Source organism: Heptranchias perlo, chromosome 25, assembly GCF_035084215.1.
Source record: "Heptranchias perlo isolate sHepPer1 chromosome 25, sHepPer1.hap1, whole genome shotgun sequence".
Taxonomy (NCBI): Eukaryota; Metazoa; Chordata; class Chondrichthyes; order Hexanchiformes; family Hexanchidae; genus Heptranchias; species Heptranchias perlo.
Window position 1 is genome coordinate 5,781,077 of NC_090349.1, and position 24,179 is coordinate 5,805,255.

The 24,179-nt window shown below is 42.5% G+C and overlaps 1 protein-coding gene across 3 annotated transcripts in view; it reads right to left on the minus strand.

The window, feature by feature from the left end:
- The window catches only part of eif4enif1 (eukaryotic translation initiation factor 4E nuclear import factor 1), a 65,267-nt gene extending 41,088 nt beyond the window's left edge, over positions 1-24,179 (minus strand). For all 3 annotated transcript variants that reach the window (XM_068005500.1, XM_068005499.1, XM_068005498.1), the window contains exons 1-5: positions 23,698-24,179; positions 23,002-23,125; positions 14,158-14,231; positions 12,862-12,995; positions 1,394-1,683 (exon numbers count right to left, since the gene is read on the minus strand). In XM_068005500.1, coding sequence (XP_067861601.1) covers positions 1,394-1,683; positions 12,862-12,995; positions 14,158-14,231; positions 23,002-23,103 — 600 coding nt within the window. In that variant the 5' untranslated portion in view covers positions 23,104-23,125; positions 23,698-24,179. The remainder of the gene's footprint in view (positions 1-1,393; positions 1,684-12,861; positions 12,996-14,157; positions 14,232-23,001; positions 23,126-23,697) is intronic.

Consider the following 24,179-nt stretch of genomic DNA (forward strand, 5'->3'; position numbering starts at 1 on the left):
TGATAGTACCAGGGCTGTACACAAGAAATAGCAGGAGCAGGCCATACAGCTCCCACAAGCCTGCTCCGCATTTAATAAGATCATGGCTGATCTTTAACCTCAACTCCACTTTCCCGCCCGATTCCCACATCCCTCAATTCCACTAGAGTCCAAAAACCTCAGCCTTGAATATACTCAACGACTCACCATCCACAGCCCTCAGGTAGAGAATTCTGAATATTCGCAACTGAGGGAAGTCCTCATCTCAGTCTTAAATGGCTGACTCCTTATCCAGCGACTATGCGCTCTAGTTCTAGGCTCTCCAGCCAGGGGAAACAACCTCAACATCTATCCTATTAAGCCCTCAGAATCTTATGTTTGAATGAGATCACCTCATTCTTCTAAATTCCAGAGTGTAGAGGCCCATTCTCTCCTCAGGACAACCCTCTCATCCCAGGAATCAATCCAGTGGACCTTTGTTGGACCATCGCTAAAGGCAAGTATATCCTTTCTTAGGTAAGGAGACCAAAACTGTACACAGTACTCCAGGTGTGGTCTCACCAAAGCCCTGCACAATAGTAGTAAGACATCCTTACTCTTGTACTCCAATCCCCTTGCAATAAAGGCCAACATTCCATTTGCCTTCCTAAATCACTTGCTGCACCTGCATGCTACCTTTTTTTTTTTAAAAGTGTTTCTTACACTAGGGCACCCAAATCTCTCCACATTTAATAGTTTCGCATTAATAGTTTTGCATTTATAAGATATTGTTTTTCAATACTTCCTACCAAAGCACTCAAGTGGCCAATGTTCAAATGAGCCATGGCAAACACGTATCCAGCCAAACTCAACGAACATTCACTCCCATCCTTCTCCCCCCCGCCGCCCCACCCCGGTCCCCTTGTCCTGTCCTATTTTCTCATCCAGTGGCCAATGATCAGGTCCTTTCTCCCCCCCCCCCACCTCCTATGCAATACCATAATGTTGCCCTGAGAAATTAATTTCAGTGTAGATAAGTGAACTTGGCACCCAAATAAAATTGAGAGGCTGCTTCCCCTAGCTGCAGAGACTAGAACCAAGAGGCATAGTCTCAGGATAAGGGGTTTAGGACTGAGATGAGGAATTCCTTCAGAGTTGTGACTCCTTGGAATTCTCTACTCCAGAGGGCTGTGGATGTTCATTGAGTATATTCAAGACTGAAATCAATAGATTTTTGGACACTAGGGGGATTGGGTGGGAAAGTGGAGCTGAGGTCGAAGATCAGCCATGAATGGCTGAGCAGGCTCAAGGGGCTGTATGGCCTACTGCTATTTCTTATGGCTCCATGCCACACCAGTGTATCCACTGGCCAATCTTTCCAGTCATACAGACAACAGTGCACAAAAGATGAATAGAATCTGGGAACAAATCTAACCCTGAAGCGTCTTTCCTTGTAGTCTCGATCTCTTCCCTCTCGCACATCTCTGTCACGCAAATCTTTGTCTCGGCCATCTCGATCAAAGGTCCTCGATGTAATTATCCGTCCACTGCCAATTCTCCGCTGGCCCCCCAACCCGCGGATATTTTCGTTTTCTTTATTTTCTAACGGGCTTCCAGATCTCCGGGAATTAGAAGTATTAATCACATGACAGCCTCCACCAAAACTCCGGCGTTGCGGACTGAGCACAACGTCAATATCTTCTTCCTTTATTCTCTCTCGTGGATCTAGAGTCAAGACAGACAACTGATCAATATACTTCTACAGGAAAGGAACTATGGGTTTAAAAGACATTCTGCTCAACAGGAAGATCCAGCTCTTTGCAGGTTTTCCCATTTTGAAGTCACTGACTGTTGAATAGTGCCACAAGCACCAGCAGTCCTCTGATGCCTTAATGACCAAATATAGGCTATGCAACATGTGAACCAGACAGCAAGTTTGACTGAAGGGGGTGGCAGCACTATAATCTGAGCCCAAGCACTTTTAGCAGGAGTTACGTGATAATTATCACCAGCACAAAACAGACCGGAGCTCAAAGCTGGGACCTTCAGGTCTCTATGGCTTAGTAACAGCACACTGCACAATTAAGATGTCAACTTGTGAGTAGGCACCAAATGCTGAACACTTCCACATCCATTAAGAATGAAATAGCATTTATGTAGTGCTTGTTCAGAAGGGTAAATCATGTTACTGGGAAAACATTCACAATCCATAATGCAACATAAAAATTAGTGAGTTTTAGAAATGCACAGGTTGCCTGCAGATTTCTTAAAAGGCAAGTTGTATTTAACTAGTTTTTTTTGATGGTGACCAATGGGATTAAAGGAATGCAGTCGATGTAACAGATTTTCAAATGGAGTTTGATAAAATGTTGAGGCTGGTTAGGAAATTTCAAGCACACAATACAAGAGGAAATATAGCAGCACTGATGAAAGTTGGTTGACTGATAGGAAACAAGAACTAGGATAAATGGATGTTACTTAGTTAAGGGTTGGAAGTGGTGTATCCCAGGGCTCAGTCCCAGATCAATTTTAGTTCTTGGCATACAAGGACTATTTAGACATGCACATAAGGATCATTATCTCAGAATAGAGTGCACAATCTTATGACAAAAGCAAGGACCGTAAAAAGACAAGACAGGTCAGCAAAATGATAAATAGATGGATTATTTGGGGAGAAGTGTGAGGAAATAAATTTTTGCACGAAAAGCAAGGACTGAGTATGCAAAACAAAAAATGGAAAGACACTTGAGGATTTAGAAGTGATTTGAAGGTTTTAATACAAATTCTCCACAATTGCAAGTTGAGGTAGTTAAAGCCATAACAAAAATGCCAACAGCATTTTTGGTTTTGTAAGTAGGGGCATAAAGTAATGATGAATTTGCACAAAAAATTTGTTAGGCCACAATACTGGGTGCAGTTTTGGGCACATCCTAAAAAGGCAGAGCATGCAGCCAAGGTGATACCAGGGATAGAAAAACTGCAGTTATAAAAAGGAGACAATACTAGGAATGTTTTCACTGAAGCACAAGGTTTTTCAGGCAATTTAACAGGCTTTTAAAGTTATGAAGTGTTCTGAGAGTGAATTGAGCATTGGGCAGGATTATTTGAGGGCTGGGGAGTCAGAAGGGGACATCAATTTAAAATAACTAAGTGAAGTGAGGCACCATAGAAAGGTTACTGCAAAGGAGGCCATTCAGCCCATACAGGCTCTATGCAAGAGCAATCCAGCTAGTCCCACGCCCCTGCCCTATCCCCAGAGCGCTGCGATTGTTTTTCCTTTCAAGTACTTAACCAGTTCCCTTTGAAGTGCGGTGCCCAGAACTGGACAATACTTGAGTTGTGGCCGAACCAGTGTTTCATAAAAAGGTTCATCATGACTTCCTTGCTTTTGTACTCAATGCCTCTATTTATAAAGCCCAGTATTCCGTATGGTGTTTAAACCACTTTCAAACTACCCTGTCACCTTCAACGATGTGTACGTATCCCCAGATCTGTTCCTGTACTCCTTAGAATTGTGCCTTTTATATTGCCTACCGAAATGTATCACTGCATTTAATTTCATCTGCCACATGTCTGCCCATGCCTCCAGCCTGTCTATATCCTCTTGAAGTCTATCACTATCCTTCTCACTGTTTACTACCCTTCCAAGTTGTGACATCTGCAATTTTTGAAATTATGCCCAGTACACTATATCTGTATAGAAGCAGCGGTCCTAGCACCAACCCCTGGGGAACAGTACTGTACACCTCCCTCTAATCTGAAAAACAGCCATTCACCATTACTCTCTGCTTCCTGTTACTTAGCCAATTCTGTATCCATGCTGCTACTGTACCCTTTATTCCACAGGCTTCAATCTTAATGACAAGCCTATTATGTGGTACTTCATCAAACTCCTTTTCAAAGTCCATACACACATGGACTGCATTGCCTTCACCTACCCTCTTACTTCAAAACACTATCAAGTTAGGAGACATTTCTTTGCACAGGGGTGTTGAGCATGGAATACTTGACTTCAGTGGTTGAGAGGCCATTGCATCTTTCAAGGAAAAATTGGATAAACATTTGAAACACAGGAAGATACAGGGAAAGAGCAGGGCAGTGGGATTAATTTTGGATTGCTCTAAAGAGCTAGCACAGATACAATGGGTCAAATGGGCACTGTGTTGTAAACTTGTATTATCACCACATGCTCAGGGACATCAAACGCTGAATAGCCAGAGTTACTATGTAGGTAAATACAACAGCCAATATACATAAAACAAGCTCCTGCAAAACAGGCGAGATGAATGACCAGTTAATATATTTTAAGTAATGTTGGTTGAGGACACATCTTGCCAAACACCAGACTAACATGCTCCAGTAATAGTGATATTTTATATCCATCAGAGCCACCATTCAAATATCTCTTCTGAAAGGCAGCACTTCAAATAATGCAGCACATCCTTTTTGCACTGAAGTGCATGCTTAGTTGTGTTCAAATCCTGGTCTGGGACTTGATGCCATCACCCTTCTGACTCAGGTGACTTACCAATGAGCCAAGCTGACACCTGGCAAAGATCAGGCCACTCAAACATCTAGCAGCCAGTTCAGATCAGAGGTCTGGAAGCAAACTTCTGTTTTCAGCCAGCTGACATATGGTCCGTGGGAAAAAAATCTGACGAGCATACATTTTCCTACATCTCAACCATTAGGGGTCCCTGCCTGAAAGTCTCCATAGTCAGCAGTGGCTCAGTTGGTAGCACTCTTGCCTGAATCAGAAGGTTGTGGATTCAAGTCCCACACCAGAGACTTGAGCACAAAATACAGGCTGTCACTTCAGTGCAGTACTGTCAGAGGTGCCTTCTATCAGATGAGATGTTAAACAGTGGTCCTGTCTATCCTCAGGTGAACGTAAACGATTCCATGGCACTACTCCAAGAGCAGGGGCATTCTCCCTTATGTCCTAGGCAATATTTATCCTTCAACCAACAAACAGATTATCTGGTCATTATCACATTGCTGTTTGTGGGACTGTAATTGGCTGCTGCATTTCCTACATTACAAGTGACTACACTTCAAAAAAGTACTTCATTGGTTGTAAAACACTTTGGGATATCCTGAAAGGCACTATATAAATGCAAGTCTTTCAGTACACTGTTCAGACAATTTCATGCTACAAGCAAACTCACCTTCAAGTTTTCCTTCTGAAGTTCAGGATTTTGCTGTTAAATCTGGAGTCACAGGATGGGGCACTCCCATTTACAAAGATTTCTGCTTAAAAATCACTAGCTTTGATTTATGTAAGTTGTATTGGATACTGTTCAAGCTAGACTTAACACCTCAGCTTGATCAGAACATTACAGTTCCTGAATTACAAAACATCCAAATTCTAACCAATTGTACCATCTGGAGTTTAAGCCTATTACAATATTTGACAGTAATTTTGCCAACCTGTCATACTAATTTCAAGACCGTAAAGCTGCTAGCATAATTGTTATACCACTTCTACGAGTGCTCAAAAAGCAACAATCTCCTGTTCTTCTATTGGAAGTATAGAAAAATATCCCTGCAATGTAGCAAAAATGAAATACACATTTGAAGTCAATGTGACCAATGCAGTATGTAACCAGTGCAGCAGTTTGGAGAAGGTGGTTCGCAAACTGCATTTTATGGTGCTGTGGTAGATTGTGTTGATTCAAACATTTACCACAGTAAAAGTGTTCTGCAGTCTGGCTGGGTGAATAGCAGAGAAAAAGATGGACATGGAAGATGCAAGTTGTCGAAGAGGATGGCACATCTTGCTGTGAAACAAAATTCAAGCTTGCACTGCCCCATGGCATTTTCTACTTATGATGTGGAGATGCCGGTGATGGACTGGGGTTGACAATTGTAAACAATTCCACAACACCAAGTTATAGTCCAACAAATTTATTTTAAATTCCACAAGCTTTCGGAGGCTTCCTCCTTCCTCAGGTGAATGGCGTGGAAATGAAAATTTCGAATCCTTCGCATTTGAAAATCACAGAACAATGCCTGGTGATTACTGCTCGTTGCCAAGGCAATCACAGTGAGCAGACAGAGAGGTGTCACCTAAAAGGCCACCGAATATACAAACCCCCCAAAAAAAAGGAAGACAGTCAATGACCCGTTATATTAAAAACATAACATTTGTTCGCTGGTGGGGTTACGTGTAGTGTGACATGAACCCAAGATCCCGGGTGAGGCCGTCCTCATGGGTGCGGAACTTGGCTATCAATTTCTGCTAGACGATTTTGCGTTGTCGTGTGTCTCGAAGGCCGCCTTGGAGTACGCTTACCCGAAGGTCGGTGGCTGAATGTCCATGACTGCTGAAGTGTTCCCCGACGGGGAGAGAACCCTCCTGTTTGGCGATTGTTGCGCGGTGTCCGTTCATCCGTTGTCGCAGCGTCTGCATGTTCTCGCCAATGTACCATGCTCTGGGGCATCCTTTCCTGCAATGTATGCGGTACGCAACATTGGCCGAGTTGTCTACCTCATACATTACAGGAAAGGATGCCCCAGAGCATGGTCCATTGGCGAGACCATGCAGACGCTGCGACAACGGATGAACGGACACCGCGCAACAATCGCCAAACAGGAGGGTTCTCTCCCCGTCGGGGAACACTTCAGCAGTCATGGACATTCAGCCACCGACTTCGGGTAAGCGTACTCCAAGGCGGCCTTTGAGACACACGACAACGCAAAATCGTCGAGCAGAAATTGATAGCCAAGTTCCGCACCCATGAGGACGGCCTCAACCGGGATCTTGGGTTCATGTCACACTACACGTAACCCCACCAGCGAACAAATGTTATGTTTTTAATATAACGGGTCATTGACTGTCTTCCTTTTTTTGGGGGGTTTGTATATTCGGTGGCCTTTTAGGTGACACCTCTCTGTCTGCTCACTGTGATTGCCTTGGCAACGAGCAGTAATCACCAGGCATTGTTCTGTGATTTTCAAATGCGAAGGATTCGAAATTTTCATTTCCACGCCATTCACCTGAGGAAGGAGGAAGCCTCCGAAAGCTTGTGGAATTTAAAATAAATTTGTTGGACTATAACTTGGTGTTGTGAAATTGTTTACAATTTTCTACTTAGTCAGAAGCCTACTTCTGAAGGACAGGCAAAAAGGAGGTGGGGTGGGGTTGTTAGTAAAGGATGAAATCAAAGCAATATAGTTGAAAGGATAATGGCTTAGAAAATCAAGATGTAGAATCAGTCTGGGTGGAGTTAAGAAGCACCAAGGGGCAGAAAACACTGGTGGGAGTTGTCTATAGGCCTCCAAACAGTAGTGGTAATGTAGGGGATGGCATCAAACAGGAAATTAGAGATGCATGTAACAAGGGTACTACAGTAATCATGGGTGACTTTAATCTACATTATAGACTGGCCAAACCAAATTAGCAATACAGTGGAGGATGAATTCCTGGAGTGTACACAAGATGGTTTTTTTAGGCTAGTACATTGAGGAGCCAACCAGGGAACTGGCTATCCTAGATTGTGTATTGTGCAATGAGAAGGGGTTAATTAATAATCTTGTTGTGTGGGGTCCTTTAGGGAAGAGGGACCATAACATGATGAATTCATTAAGATGGAAAGTGAAGAAGTCCAATCTGAAACTCAGGTCCTAAATATAAACAAAGGAAACTGCGAAGGTATGAGGAGTGAGTGGCTATGATCGATTGGGAAGCTTCATTAAAAGGCATGACAGTGAATAGGCAATGGTCGACATTTAAGGAACAAATGCATGAATTGCAACAATTATACATTCCTTTCTGGTGCAAAAAAAGGGAAAGCAGCCCAACCATGACTAACAAAAGAAATTAAGGATAGGATTAGATCCAAAGAGGAGTCATATAAAGTTGCCAGAAAAAGTAGCAAGCCTGAGGATTGGCAGCAGTTTAGAATTCAGCAAACAAAGGGACCAAGAGATGGATTAAGAGAGGAGAGAAAAAAAGAGTAAACTTGCAAGGAACACAAAAGTGGACGGTAAAAGCTTTAAGTATGTAAAAAGAAAAAAGATTAGTGAAGGCAAATATAGGTCCCTGACAGTCAAACAGGAGAATTTATAATGGGGGGGGGGGGGGGGGGACAAGGAAATGGCAGAGCAATTTACAAATACTTTGGCTCTGTCTTCACAGAAGAGGACAGATAACTTCCCAAAAATGCTAGGGAACCAAGGGACTAGTGAGAAGGAGGAATTAAAGGAAATTAGTAAAGAAGTGCTGGAGAAATTAATGGGGCTGAAAGCAGATAAATCCCCAGGGCCTGATAATCTGCACCCCAGAGTACTAAAAGAGGTAGCCATCGAAATGGTGAATGCATTGGTTGTCATCTTCCAAAATTCTATAGATTATAGAACAGTTCCTGCAGATTGGCAAATGTAACCACTATTTTAAAAAAAGGAAAAAAATCAGGGAACTACAGACGTAGGGAAAATGCTGGAGTCTATTGCAAAGGATATGATAACAGGACATTTAGAAAATATCAATGGGATTAGACAAAGTCAACATGGATTTATGAAAGGGAAATCATGTTTGATAAACCTACTGGAGTTTTTTGAGGATGTAACTGGTAGAATAGATAAGGGAGAACCAGTGGATGTGGTTCATTTGGATTTTCAGAAGGCCTTTGATAAAGTCCCACATAAGAGGTTAGATTAAATTAAAACAAGATTGGTGATAATATACTGGCATGGACTGAAAATTGGTTAACAGTCAGGGAACAGTAGGAATAAATGGGTCTTTTGCAGTGTGGCAGGCAATGACTCGTGGGATACCACATGGATCAGTGCTTGGGCCATAGCTATTCATAATATATCAATGATTTGGATGAGGGAACCAAATGTAATATTTCCAAGTTTGCTGACGACACAAAACTAGGTGGGATCGTGAGTTGTGAGGATGCAGCAAAGAGACTTCAAGGCGATTTAGACAAGTTGAGCGAGTGGGTAAATACATAGCAGATGCAGTATAATGTGGATAAATGTGAAGTTATCGACTTCAGAAGGAAACACACAAAAAGGCAGAGTATTATTTAAATGGTGGTAGATTGGGAAATGTTGATGTATAAAGGGACCTGGGTGCCCTTGTACACCAGTCACTGAAAGCAAACATGTAGGTGCAGCAAGCAGTTAGGGCAAATGGTATGTTGGCCTTCATTGCAAGAGGATTTGTGTACAGGAGTAAGAATGTCTTACTGCAGTTATACAGGACCTTGGCAAGACCACACTTGGAGTATTGTGCAGTTTTGGTCTCCTTACCTCAGATATACTTGCCATAGAGGGAGTGCAGCAAAGGTTCACCAGACTGATTCCTAGGATGGCAGATCCTAAGAGATAGGAGCAGGCCATTCAGCCCCTCAAGCCTGCTCTGCCATTCATTCAGATTATGGCTGATCTGATTTTTACCTCAACTCATTTTCCCACATCCTTTGACTCTCTTGCTGATCAAAAATGTGTCCAACTCAGCCTTGAATGTATTCAATGACTCAGCCTCCACAGCTTCTTGGGGTAAAGAATTCCAAAGATTCACAACTCTCTGGGAGAAGAAATTCCTCACTTCCATCTTAAACAGGTAACCCCTTATTCAGAGACTATGCCCCCTAGTTTTAGATTCCCCATGAGGGGTAACATCCTCTCAGCATCTACCCTATTAGGTCCCCTCAGAATCTTGTATGTTTCAATAAAGATCTCTCATTCTTCTAAACTCCAATGAGTATAGACCTAACCTGTTCAATCTTTCCTCATAAGACAACCCTTCCAATACCCAGAATCAACCTAGTGAACCTTCTCTGAACTGCCTCTAATGCAAGTATGTCCTTCCTTAAAAAGGGCACCAGAATTGTACACAGTACTCCAGGTGGGGTCTCACCAGCACCCTGTACAGTTGTAGCATGACTGCCCTGCTTTTATACTCCATCCCCGAGAAATAAAGGCCAATATTCCGTTTGCCTTCTAGATTAACTGCGGCACCTGTATGTTGACTTTCGTGTATGAGGACACCCAGATCCCTCTACCACAGCATTTAGTATTTCACCATTGAAATAATATTTTGCTTTATTTTTCCTCCCAAAGTTGATGACTTCACATTTTCCCACATTATATTCCATCTGCCAAATTTTTGCCCATTCGCTTGACCTATCAACATCCCGATCCCATAGCAGACACTGTCCTCATCGCAACTTGCTTTTCCACCTATCTTTGCATCAGCAGCAAATTTGGCCACAGGACACTCTGGTCCTTCACCCAAGTCATTGATATATATTGTAAATAGTTGAGGCCCCAGCACTGAGCCCTGCAGCACCCCACTAGTTACAGATTGCCATTCTGGATTGTCATGAGATTGGGTCGACTAGGCCTGTATTTACTCGAGTTTAGAAGAATGAGGGGATCTCGGAGGATATTTCCCCTGGCTTTTGGAGGGAAGGTGGGGGGGGGGAAAAAAGAGAAAGAAGAGGTCCAGAACAAGGAGTCAGTGTCTCAGGTTACAGGGTAGGACATTTAGGACTAAGATAGAGAAATTTCTTCACTGAGGGTGGTGAACCTGTGGAATTCTCTACCACAGAAGGCTGTGGAGGCCAAGTCATTGAATATATTAAGGAAGGAGCGAGATAGATTTTAGACACAAAAGGCATCAAGGGACATGGGATGAGAGCAGGAATATGGTATTAAGATAAAGGATCAACCATGATCATACTAAATAGCAGAGCAGGCTTGAAGGGCCAAATGGCCTGCTCCTATTTTCTATATTTCATCCATCTGGTTACATCCATTGACCGGTTTAACTTAAAATACAGAAGCAGGAACAGTGATCTGGTATTTCTGGTTGCTTAAGTACACAAGTCTTCCCACACAATCCAGTTTGCACTCGGAAGAGAGGACCAAGTTGTTAGGACTGAAGCATGTATGTATGCCTTGAAAGCTCTGTTGGTAACCCATCTATTTTGATGGCATTGATAAACTGGCTACAGTGATACTGCTGGTTTGCTTCTTGACAACTGCATGACCTACACCCATTCACAAGCTGATAAAATTCTTCTAGTTTTAAATGGAGTTTTATGGAAACTTTAACTGCATCCAGCTCTATTTCACCACCACCTCGCTCAACCCTTCCACTGTCTGATTTGTCATGCTGCTTGTCTGATATCCTCTCCTGGATGAGGAGAAATTTCCTCCAACTAAACATTGGGAAGACTGAAGCCATCGTCTTTTGTCCCTGCCACAAATTCCATTCCCTAGCTACCAACTCCATCCCTCTCCCTGGCCAGTGTTTGAAGCTGAACCACTGTTCACAACCGCAGCGTCTTATTTGATAGAGATGAGCTTCAGACCATATATCTGCTCAGTCACCAAAATCACCTCTAACATCTCCCGTCTCCACCCCTGCCTCAGCCAATCTGCAGGTGAAACCCTCATCCATACCTTTATTACCTCCAGACTTGACTATTCCAATGCTCCCCTTGCCGGGCTCCCATCTTCCACCCTCCATAAACTTGCTCATCCAAAACTCTGCTGCCCATATCCTAACTCACACCAAGTCCCGTTCACCCATCATTCTTGTGCTCGCTGATCTACAATCGCTAGACGAGGAGCCAATGCTTCAATTTTAAAACTCATCCTGGTTTTCAAATCCCTCTATTGCCTCGCCAGTCTCTAACCTCTTGCACATCAAATTTTAATTGCTCCACCATTGGCAGCTGTGCCTTCAGCTGCATCGGCCCTAAGCCTCTCCTTTAAGATGCTCCTTAAAACCTACCTCTTTTGACCAAGCTTTTGGTCACGTGTCCTTATGTTTAATGTGGCTCAGTATCAAATTGTTTGCTAATGCTAGTGAAGCATCTTGGGACATTTTACTAAGTTAAAGGCACTATATTAATGCAAGTTATTGCGATTTCAGTAATACGATAGTGTAGTGACTACTGAGATATATAGGATCCAAGCAAACTGCAATCCATAGTCCATAAAAGATTAACTTCTGAATTGAGCCACTAGGACTCTGGTTTTGAAACTTGAGGCCTCCTTCACAAATCCAAGGCTCCAAAACTCAAATGGCAACGTAATGGGTGTTCACAACCTAGCACCCTCTGGTAAATAGAGTTTCTTAAACGCAGTGTGTTAAAACGCCAAGTGTTTTATTGCTGTTTTACATTTTAAAAAAAAAGTCACATAGCAAACTCAACAGGTGAAAAAAGTTGAAATGGAATTTGAAATGCCAAGGCTGCCACATGTGCAATGTCTGCTTAAAGCTCTGAAAGCTGCTAACAAATCTATGACCACTTACACATTTCAGAATTAGCCCTCTGGAGCTCAGTCTGAAAGTGAAGGACAGAATGAAACTGCCAAGGGGAAGAGCTTAATGGTTTGTTCTACAGAGCATGGCTATTTGAACCTTGGAAATGCACAAGGAATGATATACAATTGAATTCAGAGATTTTATGAAGTATTTGAAGGACACTATCTGTTTGACACGTGTCCCTCCATCTCCCTCAGTCAATTTTGTATATTGACAATCACTCAGGAACCTCTCTGGAGCTCTGTCAGGTGTCTCCGTATAGACGTTTGGAAATCACTTCAAGAGCCATACATACTACAATGCACAGGTTCAATTCCCAGTCTGTTAATATATCAATTAGGGCAGGGATGGGGAGCTAGAATTAACTTCCTGGGTTAGGAACCAGATGCTGATACGGGGCAACAAATTTAGTTGCTATCTTCAAAGCATCGTAACCTCAAGAATCACGATTGACCAATGATTTGTATACCAGAGCTGCATTACTCACTCAATAATTTCAGATTCTCAGTCGTTTTTCAAGAGTTCCCTCAAAAAAGGTGAAATCTCAGCCATAAAAATCCAATTTGACCCTGCCAAATAAGTGAAGCCATTGTGTTTTACACCACACTCACCTGCAATTCTGCGTTTTAGAACTGCTCGGTCCAGATCTGAAGCATAATCTTTCTTTGTTCCATCCAATGGTGAACTCCTGCCCGAACTGGGATACAAGGACGCATGCCACTTTTCAGGGTCCCAGATACCTTCGCTACAGAAAACCAGAAGCACCAGTTGAAAAATGTGCTAACCTGAAAATTGATTGCTTAGTTTTGTGGAACACAATTGAGGATTTCACTGCTCAGTATTTGATAACACTATGCAAAATGAAGCTAGGGTACAAACTCAGCTGAGAATTGTAAAATCTCCAGTCAATGCATACCACTGAATACAACTAATTCAAGCATTCCCAACTGACATCCTGTAGAGAAGTCCACAGTAAACTCTACCACCAGCAGCTGGGCCACCTCACTCAAGAGCTCGTAAGGACATGAAATGGAAGTCTCCTGAGTTTTTCAAAATTGCAAAACCTAGCCCAATAGTGCTGGGTATCAAATAGTGATGGTGATAACCAAGTTTACTTAAAACCCTTCAGTTTGAGGAAGACAGAGGAAAGGATTTCAGTTTGAGCATCCTGGGAAAGAATGATTTAGAGTAGAAGACAAATATTAATAAAGACTTAATGCACTGTGTGTTGTAGGCAGTCATGGCTGTACATAGGGCTCCAGACTGCTATCTACACACCTGGGTGGCCAACACTGGAGGATTTCTAGCTTAATAAGTACTTGCACAAAACAGACACCAATGATCAATATATTCTAACCTAAATCCCCAGTCAAGAGATGCTGGCATTAAATTAGTCACAAATGTTCCTGTCTTCGAAATTCAGGTTAAGCATTTGATTTGATCTTACAAACCTCTGATGAGGTACTCAATGCTTAAATAAAATAAAGTTTTTAAAAATTAAGCTACTTAAAATATAAAATTGCAGCTTTGAGCATGCTGGTATATTCTTATATCTGCTGTTTTAAAGCTTCAGCAATTTGCTGTTCTTTTAGGTGGTTCAAGACAGTTTGGACATACCCATCACCAATGGAATTGTACAGAAAGAAACTTACAATGTAAAAAATTCACTTCACTGAATTTGATTTACATCTAACTACAGCATCAAATTGAATAACATTTTACAAAAAAAAGTGCTATATAAATGCAAGTTGTTGACTAAGCACAGCGATGTTTACCACAAGCATTTCTTATATCGATTGTGAAATGGATAACTAGGTTTGAGTTACGCAATCAAATTCCTTGGAATCCACTCGTCACTGACCAAATTCCTTAACATAGCATTTTGTTAATGATTTATGAATGTTTACCTGTCATATCTTTCCAAAAGGCATGCTGGTCTCTGCTTGGCATATGGGTACTCTTTGATTTCTAGTAGTTTTTCCTGCACAAAGGATAAGTGTTCAGACCCTTTAAAGATATTTTTACTTAGCTTTTGTTTTAAGCATTCTAAAAAGTCTGGTAACATGGCTCACAGTTTGCAAATACATGCTCGAAGCTATTATTTAACATGTTACATATTTCAAATATGTTAGGTTGGGATGTGTATGTAATTACACTGCAATACTACAGGGCAGATCTGGCATCTGCTGCAATTAAATCAGTTTTGTATTAGGCTTTATTTTCTACAAACTAACCATTACAATGCACCTTAAGAGTCAACTTCTATAAGCACTTCAACTGCGTGACACTGAACCACACACCAGGAAGATACCAGGTTCAGTCAATCAGCTCATGGTACAGATCTCAACCAAGGTAGATGTGGGGCCATGACAAAAAGGGTTTAGGAACCCTGCAACAGGGGGTGTCCAAACTTTTTGTTCTTTGCAGATCAATTACTTGTCATCCTGGAGTCCATGGGCTGTGAGTAAGTTGTCTGCCACCACCAGGAAGCTTAGAGTGGCCCAGAATTTCACAGCCCTTCCACATTCATTTGATGCTTAGTATTTTTCTCGCTCAGTTTGAGGTGGCACTCTTGCACCCTCCCAATTTCAAGCTGGCATTGTTACTGCCTCCGTTCCTCCAATTTCCAACTCTTTCATCCCCTCCACATGCCAATTCCTACCTCGTTACTGCTCCAAGTACCAAGCGACCCAACACTACAAACTTTGAATGGGAATTCCTGTCCATAGCCTGCAACAGCAATCACGTGTAGCACCGGAGATGAAAAACTGGCCCTGAAGGAGTCGGGGTGTGATGGGGGGGGGGGGGGGGGGGGGGGTGGTGATGGTGGTGGTGGAGGGCAGTAAACAGAGGAAATGGAGTCTTCAGCTGTACTGAGGTGGGTGGGGAGAAGTAGCAGGGCTGCTACTCATTTGCAGGCCAGACCTGGACCTGTAGGTTGGATGCTCCAGTCATAGAATTGGGGTGGTGGGATGAAATTCAACCAAGGTACACAATCCAGTGATCCCTGCCAGGAAAATGCATGTGTGGATGTTGGGCAGGGACAGGATCCAGTTCATTTAAGAGATCTTTCATAACCAGTGTGCCAACACAATTTAGGCTCACACCAGAAAGAATGGTTACTTGAGACAGACACCAAGTGTTGCAAGCACTTCATGAATAATGGCCTTCATCAGAAAAAAAAAAGCATTTTCACCAAGGGTACTCCAACGAAAAGGATAGGCTCATCAAGTTTTAATTCTTGCAAGTTCAACAATCAGTCCCTGCATTAACAGTTTACGACAAGAAACCCAAATGTTAAAAGCATACAGGCATTGTCGAAAAGTTTAATAATTTCAGCTCTTGCTCTGTGGCAATTCATATGATAGGCATTGTGTGTAACTGAGCAACAGGAGGTTAAGCTTTCAATGCCTGATTTGTGCCAAGTTTTGATCTCAACCAGAGCAGTGAAGAAACCACTGTCCTGGATGCCCCAGGTTAGGAAGTGGAAGGCAAAAAGCCAGGGTTTCTGACCTGACCCCATGTTGGAAAGTCCATAGACATCAGACAAGGAGGATCAGACTTGGCCTTGATGCCCTCCATGAACAAAGCTTCTGATGCTGTCTAAGCTCAAATGGGCAAGGTACCTGAGAGCACTCAGTACTTGTGGAACTATGCTCAGTACAGTCAGTTGCCAAGGAGGGAAACATTAATCTGAAATTCAGTAATTCACTTTAAGGGAGGCACCAGCTTTTGATGTCAACTGACAGGTCCAAAAAATTAGTTCTTGAGCTTCCAGTTAAAGCAATCAAGTTACTAAAAATCACTTGTCACCAACCTTCAAATTTGGGTAGTACTGGACACTGCATTAACTCTGTAGTTTTGCCGTTCACTGGTTTGCTCCATATAAACCAGATATGACAGCAATTAGCAGTCTTTTCACCTTTGGATTCTTCAGTTCGAATCGTGCCAAACAGAAATAAAACTGTTTTTCCAATCAGCACTGATGTCCCAATGACAGATTTACAGAATGAGGGATAGCAAGAAAGTCTGATATATGAACAAAAGGGCCAAAGACATCCACAAAGAAAATAATTTGTTATGTGAGCAATGCCAGGGAAATCAAGAAATTACTTCCTATTTTGGCTAGATTATACATCAGAACTCCACTTCTTCTGAAAGAAATCTCAAATCCTGCAGTTAATGTCACAGCCAGTTGAAGAAGCAAGTAGCCAGATTAAGGCCCTTGATCAGTACTGTTCTAAATACTGGACAATGCAACCTTCAATCCAGAAAACTAGGCTCTGATCTATACCTCCCAACTAGCAAATGGGTTGGAAATGTAGTAAACATTGTGGGGGGATAGTAACAGACTTCAGAGGGACAGACAGATTGGTGAAATGGGCAAAAACACAACAAATGAAATGGGATCATTTTGGTCAGATGAGCCAAGGCAATATAAATTAAATGGTACAATTTAAAAAGGGGGGGGGGGGTGTACAGGAACAGAGACACCTGGGGGTGCACATACATGAATCTTTGAAGGTGACAAATGAGGCGGCTGTTTAAAAAAAGCATATAGGATTCTGGGCTTTATTGGAGGCATAGAGTACAAAAGCAAGGACGTTATGCTAAACCTTTATAAAACACTGGTTAGGCCTCAGCTGGAATATTGTATTCAATTCTGGGCACCAAACTTTAGAAAGGGCATCAAGGCCTTGAGGGTACAGAGAATTAGAATGGTGCCAGGGTTGCAGGACTTCAGTTATGTGGAGACTAGAGAAACTGGGGATGCTCTCCTTCGAGCAAAGGGGAGATTTAATGGGTGTTCAAAATCATGATTAGTTTTGATAGTAAGTAAGGAGAAACTGTTTCCAGTGGCAGAAGGGTTGGTAACCAGAGGACACAGATTTAAGGTGACCGGCGAAAGAACTAGGTAACAAGGAAACTTTTTTGTTTTATATAAATGCAAGTTACGATCTGGAACACACTGCCTGAAAGGGCGGTGGAAGCAGATTCAATAGTAACTTTCAAAAGGAAATTGGATAAATACTTGAAGGGGGAAAAATTACAGGTCTAAGGGAAAAAAGGGTGAGAAAGACTAATTGGAGAGCTCTGTCAAAGAGCTGGCACAGGCACAATGGGCCAAATGGCCTCCTCCTGTGCTGTACCTATGAAATGCAGGTGGAAATCCATGTCCCTGGTGCCCTCAAGGCAGACCCCTTTAATACAAAATGTCAAAATTAAATCTCTAGCATCACAAACAATTTAGCAATTTCCTGACAGATTAATCCACAGCAGAAAACCAACTTCAACATTAGTGTGGCTAACTCCAATCCAAGTGGACTATGGAAAACCAAATTTTACAACGATTCAAGAGGATACAGTGCTTAAAAGGCACTCAGAATACTGAGAGTTATTGAAAGGAGTTCTGGATAATTCAGCCTGCAGAGCACCCCAGCTCTGAACAGTCTTCCATGAATTTATTAGTCCTTACTTTAATAGTACTGTACACAGAAATTTATGGCATGGCTTGGGAAAGAGGAGAGGGATGATTATCTTAAATGCAGTGGCCTGTTGCTGGGTTTGAATTTGAAGAAAACCAATTAGCTGCAGTCATAGTCACCTAGACTGCAGTTAAAAGTGGGATAGAAGAGTTCCCAATTAAATCCCACAACTGGGACGGTGGAACAATATTCAATAGCAACATACAGGCTCCCGCTGCCAACTTCAAAATCTCAAGTACCAGCAGTATAGATATGGGAACAGGATTTAAAAATTGGCGCCTGGTATTTTCAGTTCCACGGTCACATGAAGGTGTGAATTTTGGGGATAAAAGCACCTCTACTTGTAGGATAAATCAGAAGTTCTATTTTGGGGGGGGGGGGGGGGGGGGGGGGAAAGGAAGGAGACGAGAAGAGGAAGGAAAGTTTATCCTACACCTGCATCACCTTGTGACTATGTACAGTAGGCATGGTGTGAAATCTTTTTTTGTCCAATTCTATAATAAATCACATCTACACTTCAACCCAGGAGTTTTACATTAATGCATTCACAAAATGTACAGAGATACAGGTAGCCAGTGAATCATACCACAGTAAGACTACTTACTGTACTGCAAGTGAGTGACTCAGTAACAGGACCACAAAGAGGAAATGCCTAGTCATTTACCACTTAATGCAGTCCAATACAGCAATTGACAACTTATTCTGAACTAGGCACAGGAAAACATTTCCAGATACTATAACAGAAAATTGTCACTTGGAAAAACATGGCTTAAGTGACAGTCAACATTGGTTTGCTGAAAGCAAATAATGTCTAATCAAACTCAAATTTGTCAAACGGAGAGTTGATGAAGGTGGTGCAGATGATGTGGTGTATATGGACTTCCAAAGGTGGTCGATAGAGTGCCACATATTAGACCCATTAGTCAAACTGAAGCAGATAGGAATAAAAAGGGCAGTGGCAGCGTGAAGATGAAATTGGCTATGAGACAGAATGCAGAGAGTAGTGGTGACCGGTTGTATTCGACTGGAGGGAAATATAGCAGTGTCTCCCAGGGGTCAGTATGAGGACCGCATCTCTGATATATAATTCATATGGACTTGGATATAGGAGACATAATTTCAAAGCTTCAGATGACAAAACTTGGAAATATAGTAAACAGTGAAGCGGATAGGAACAGACTTCAGGAGGACACAGACTGGTGAAATGGGCAGACACACGACAGATGAAATTTAATGCCGAAGTGTGAAGTGATCCATTTCGGAAGGATGAGGAAAGGCAATATAAACTTAATGGTACAAATTTGAAGGGGATGCAGGAACAGAGACCTGGAGGTGTATGTGCACAAATCTTTGAAGGTGGCATGACAAATTGATAAGGCTGTTAAAGAAGAAAACGGGATTACCAATAAAGGCAGAGAGTACAAAAACAAGGCAATCATGTTAAACTTTTATAAATCATTGGTTAGTCTTCACAGAAGAGGACACAAGTAACTTCCCAGAAATGCTAAGGAACCAAGGGACTAGAGAAGGAGGAATTAAAGGAAATTATTAGTAAAAAAGTGCTGGAGAAATTAATGGGACTGAAAGCCGATAAATCCCCAGGGCCTGATAATCTGCATCCCAGAGTACTAAAAGAGGTAGCCATCGAAATAGTGGATGCATTAGTTGTCATCTTCCAAAAGTTCTATAGATTATGGAACAGCTCCTGCAGATTGGAGGGTGGCAAATTTAACTCCACTACTTTAAAAAAGGGAGAAAACAGGGAACTACAGACCGGTTAGCCTAACATCAGTAGTAGGGAAAATGCTAGAGTCTATTATAAAGGATGTGATAAAGGATACTTAGAAAATATCAATGGGATTAGACAAAGTTAACATGGACTTATGAAAGGGAAATCATGTTCGACAAACCTACTGGAGTTTTTTGAGGATGTAACTGGTAGAATAGATAAGGGAGAACCAGTGGATGTGGTTTATTTGGATTTTCAGAAGGCCTTTGATGAAGTCCCACATAAGAGGTTGTGCAAAATGAAAGCACATGGGATTGGGGGTTATATACTGGCATGGATCGAAAAGTGACTAGTGGGGTACCGCAGGAATCAGTGCTTGGGCCCCAGCTATTCACAATATATATCAATGATTTGGATGAGGGAACCAAATGTAATATTTCCAAGTTTGCTGACGACAAAACTAGGTGGGATCGTGAGAAACGAGGAGGATGCACATGGTGGCTTCAAGGTGATTTCGACAAGTTGAGCGAGTGGGCAAATACATGGCAGATGCAGTATAACGTGGATAAATGTGAAGTTACCCACTTCGGAAGGAAAAAACAGAAAGGCAGAGTATTATTTAAATGGTGATGTACAAAGGGACCTGGGTGTCCTTGTACACCAGTCACTGAAAGCAAACATGCAGGTGCAGCAAGCAGTTAGGAAGGCAAATGGTATGTTGGCATTCATTGCAAGAAGATTTGAGTGCAGGAGCAAGGATGTCTTACTGCAGTTATACAGGGCCTTGGTGAGACCAATCTGTATTGTGTGCAGTTTTGGTCTCCTTACCCAAGAAAGGATATACTTGCCATAGAGGGAGTGCAGCGAAGGTTTACCAGACTGATTCTTGGGATGGCAGGACTGTCATACGAGGAGAGATCAGGTCAACTCAGCCTGTATTCAGTCGAGTTTAGATGAGAGGGGATCTCATTGAGACATAAAATTCTGACAGGGCTAGACAGGCTGGATGCAGGGATGATGTTTCCCCTGGCTGTGGGGGGGGGTCACAGTCTCAGGATGCAGGGTAGGACATTTAGGACTGAGATGAGGAGAAATTTCTTCACTCAGAGTGGTGAGCCTGTGGAATTCTCTACCACTGAGGACTGTGGAGGCCAAGTCACTGAATATATTTAAGGAGCTGGATAGATTTCTGGACACAAAAGGCATCAAGGGATATGGGGAGAGCGCAGGAATGTGGTATTGAGATAGAGGATCAGCCATGATCATACTGAATGGCAGAGCAGGCTCGAAGGGCCAAATGGCCTACTCCTGCTCCTATTTTCTATGTTAAGCCCCAGCTCAAGTTTGTGCCCCATTCTGGGCACCATACTTTAGGACAGATGGCATGGCCTTAGAGAAGGTGCAAAGGAGATTTACTAGAAAGAAAGACTTCAGTTATGGGGAGACTGGAGAAGCTGGGGTTGTTCTCCTGACAGAACAAAGGATAAGGGGAGATTTAATAGAAGTGTTCAGAATTATGAGGGGTTTCGATAGAGTAGATCGAGGGGGAGAAACTGGTTCCACTGGCAGGAGGGTCAGTGACCAGACGACACAGATAGATGATCGGCACACGGACCTGGGGGGGGGGTATCTCAGTCCTAAATGTCCTACCCTGCATCCTGAGACTGTGACCCCCCCCCACAGCCAGGGGACAACTGGCATACATTGGGACAAATGCAAATGATTTTGATGGTTATGCAGCTAAACTCAGGGGGAGGCACTTTAATTGGCTTTGGCAACGGCAACCATGTGCTAGAAAGCAGTAAGAATAAGACACACCGAAGATTCCTACTCCTAATCGTTTGCCAGTGACACTTGTGGGAATGTAAGCATATGGAGATGTCTGGTCAGGCTCAACTGAGAGGCTTCCTCAGTCAAATATCCTAGTGGTACCACATCTAAGCTCATACATAAAGGCATGAGCATGTAGTCAAAATACTGGAGGACAGCACCAACTGTGAAACTGTACACAAGTGCCATTGGGATGGGCGATAAGAAATAAAAAACCTGATTTAACATAAACAGGAAGCCAACCAGTGTGTAACAATCTGCACAAATGCTAACGTATATGATGAGCACAATACATTATTGAATTAACTCATTTGGCTCCCAGGCCAACACTGAGTCCAACCTAGTAAACACGACCAATACTCATGGCTTGGTATAGTCTTAATAGGACTAATTTCCTTGTGCAGACTGTATTTCCACAATAAAAACTGAAGTGAAGCACTAGCTGGTTATGCCAGTCTCAGATACTTGAGATGTTGCTTTCCTGGGGATTAAGTGTTCCCAAATAGAAAAGTTGTTCTTTGTACTTAAGAAAATTTGAAGCCACTGTTCTGTTATCAATACAACAAAGTTTTATTTCTGTAAGATTCACATGCAATAAGGAGTGCTCTTCAGTTCAAAGTAAATGGAGCTTTATTCCACATTTAGGTCATGGCACTCCTGACCTAGAAGACATAAGAAATGTCCTATTTTCCAGCACTGCCATATTCTGCCTTAATTAGCATGAAAAATTTCTACTACAGTATTGACATTCCCCATATAAGCAATATCTTAAAGCAACCCTTCACTTCCACAATCTAATTCTTCAGCTAGTACACAAGTGCCAGTGGGTACATTTAAACCAACTGTACCCAGTGTTCAAGCAAAAGTGGTTCTACTTCACACCAACACTAAAATTAGTGTAAAAGCACTCAGATACTGGACACACAATCTGAGCTAGCGCTCTAAAAAAGGACCACACAAACTGGTTCCACATTAAAGACCTAGCCACATCAGCTTCTGATATAGCATCTTTAACTACATGTATATGCGACAGGGATTGAGGTGATCGAAACTGTAGCATTTCTATTTTGTGCAGCTTACTGTAGAACAGGGACCCCAAGTAACCACTGGCACCAGATAGTATCATGACATCTACTTTGAATCATGCTACAACTCTACATTTAGCTATTAAAACTAACTCAATGCAGCTGAATGAGAACAATTAAGGAGATTTTTGTAACTATACCCCCCCCCCCCCCAACACAAAAAAGTTAGGGGGGGGGGGCAGGGAAACAAAGCATTAACAATGTTTTACCATGCAACTTACTGTTTTACTGGCTTAACTTGCTATTAAGTGACATTTATATTGTGGCTCACTACACAATCCTACAGTTGCAGACTCCCTAAAAATGACCCCTGCATAAACAGACATTGCTACACAAATGTCCATATCCCAGGATATGAAAGTTACAAGGCTTCAGTACAAATCATAGACACAGGTCCAGCTCTTCAAAATAGTTCCTGACCAGTATAACAAGTTGCCTCAGCCTGAATATCATTCTAACCCATTCCAAAATCAAAGCCCACACAACATATCAAAGCCTACAAGCATCTCAACAGCATAGCACTCACATAGGAGAAAAGGTCTATCAACCATGTCAGTGCCTCACTATGAACAGAGTACAATTAATATTCAAAAAAAGTACCCACTCCTGCATTATACTTACCTTTGAATATCTATATGGTCCTTTCATATCACACATTTTCAGTGCATCAGTTAATGGTTCTCCATTTTCTTCAATCCATTCTTTTTTATTCATGGCTGCCATAAATTGAGTTCATGAAACAGACCTTTAATACAAAAAAAAGCTTCTAAATTCACAAGGAAATCAACTTGGGAGTTAATTTATCTAGATATGACAGGATATTTTAAGACAAGTTAATCTGCTGACAATAAATACTTCAAGAAAACAAAAACAATCACATCCACCCAATACCCCTGTAACAAATAACTCAACAGTGGTGTTGCATTATATAGTACAGACACAAACTGTATCCTGAAACTTCCTCAATGCATATAGAAAATACTCAATTCTCGACAATGCCATTTCAGCCAATGAACACAAAAAAAGCAGCCACAACCAGCCCTGCAGTCAACAAATAAAGCCTTAGCACAGGCCAATCTAGCCCAAAAATACTTTACCTACAATGTACAAAAACAGCCAAGACAAAGCAGAAACCTTCCCACACTCTGCTTCGGTCAACTATTTTATTTAAAAAGTCGGGAGAAGCTGTAGATGAACCATTGTATAAAGTACAAAAAGGGAGAAAAGCAGCTTGAATTACAGGATACAAAGACTATCCCCTCTCCCACAGCACCGAGGCCAGACTACTTCCTATAATATATAGACACATACACATACCTGAAGAGAAACAGAGCCTCTCAGTCTTATTTATCAGGCCTCTGGGAGAAGAGGGGGAAATTAAAGCCGGGGAAAGGGGAGGAGGGGAAAAGGGGAAAAGGGGGGGGGGGGGAGGGAGAAAGAAAGCAGGGGGTAAAGTTTCCTATGTGCAGGGAGGAGGGAGGTGGCGGGGGCACAACTACTCCCCGGTAACCCAAGGGCTGCCGGCAGGTTCTCGAGAGGCTAAGTGGCGGCCCCAGGCACAGGGGGCAGCCCGAAGCCTCCCACAAACCCACTCCCCCGAGAGAGAGAGAGAGAGAGACACACACGACACGGCAAACAAAACGGCCAGGGAGACGGTGGCGCTAACGGTCGGCGAGTGCTGGTAGGCAGGCAGACGGGTTGACCGGCTGGCAGGCCGCAGGCTCTAACGGCACCACGAACACTCCCCTCCCCACCGCCAACCCTCAGCAACAGCCGCCGACGCGCCGCTAAGAACCCCC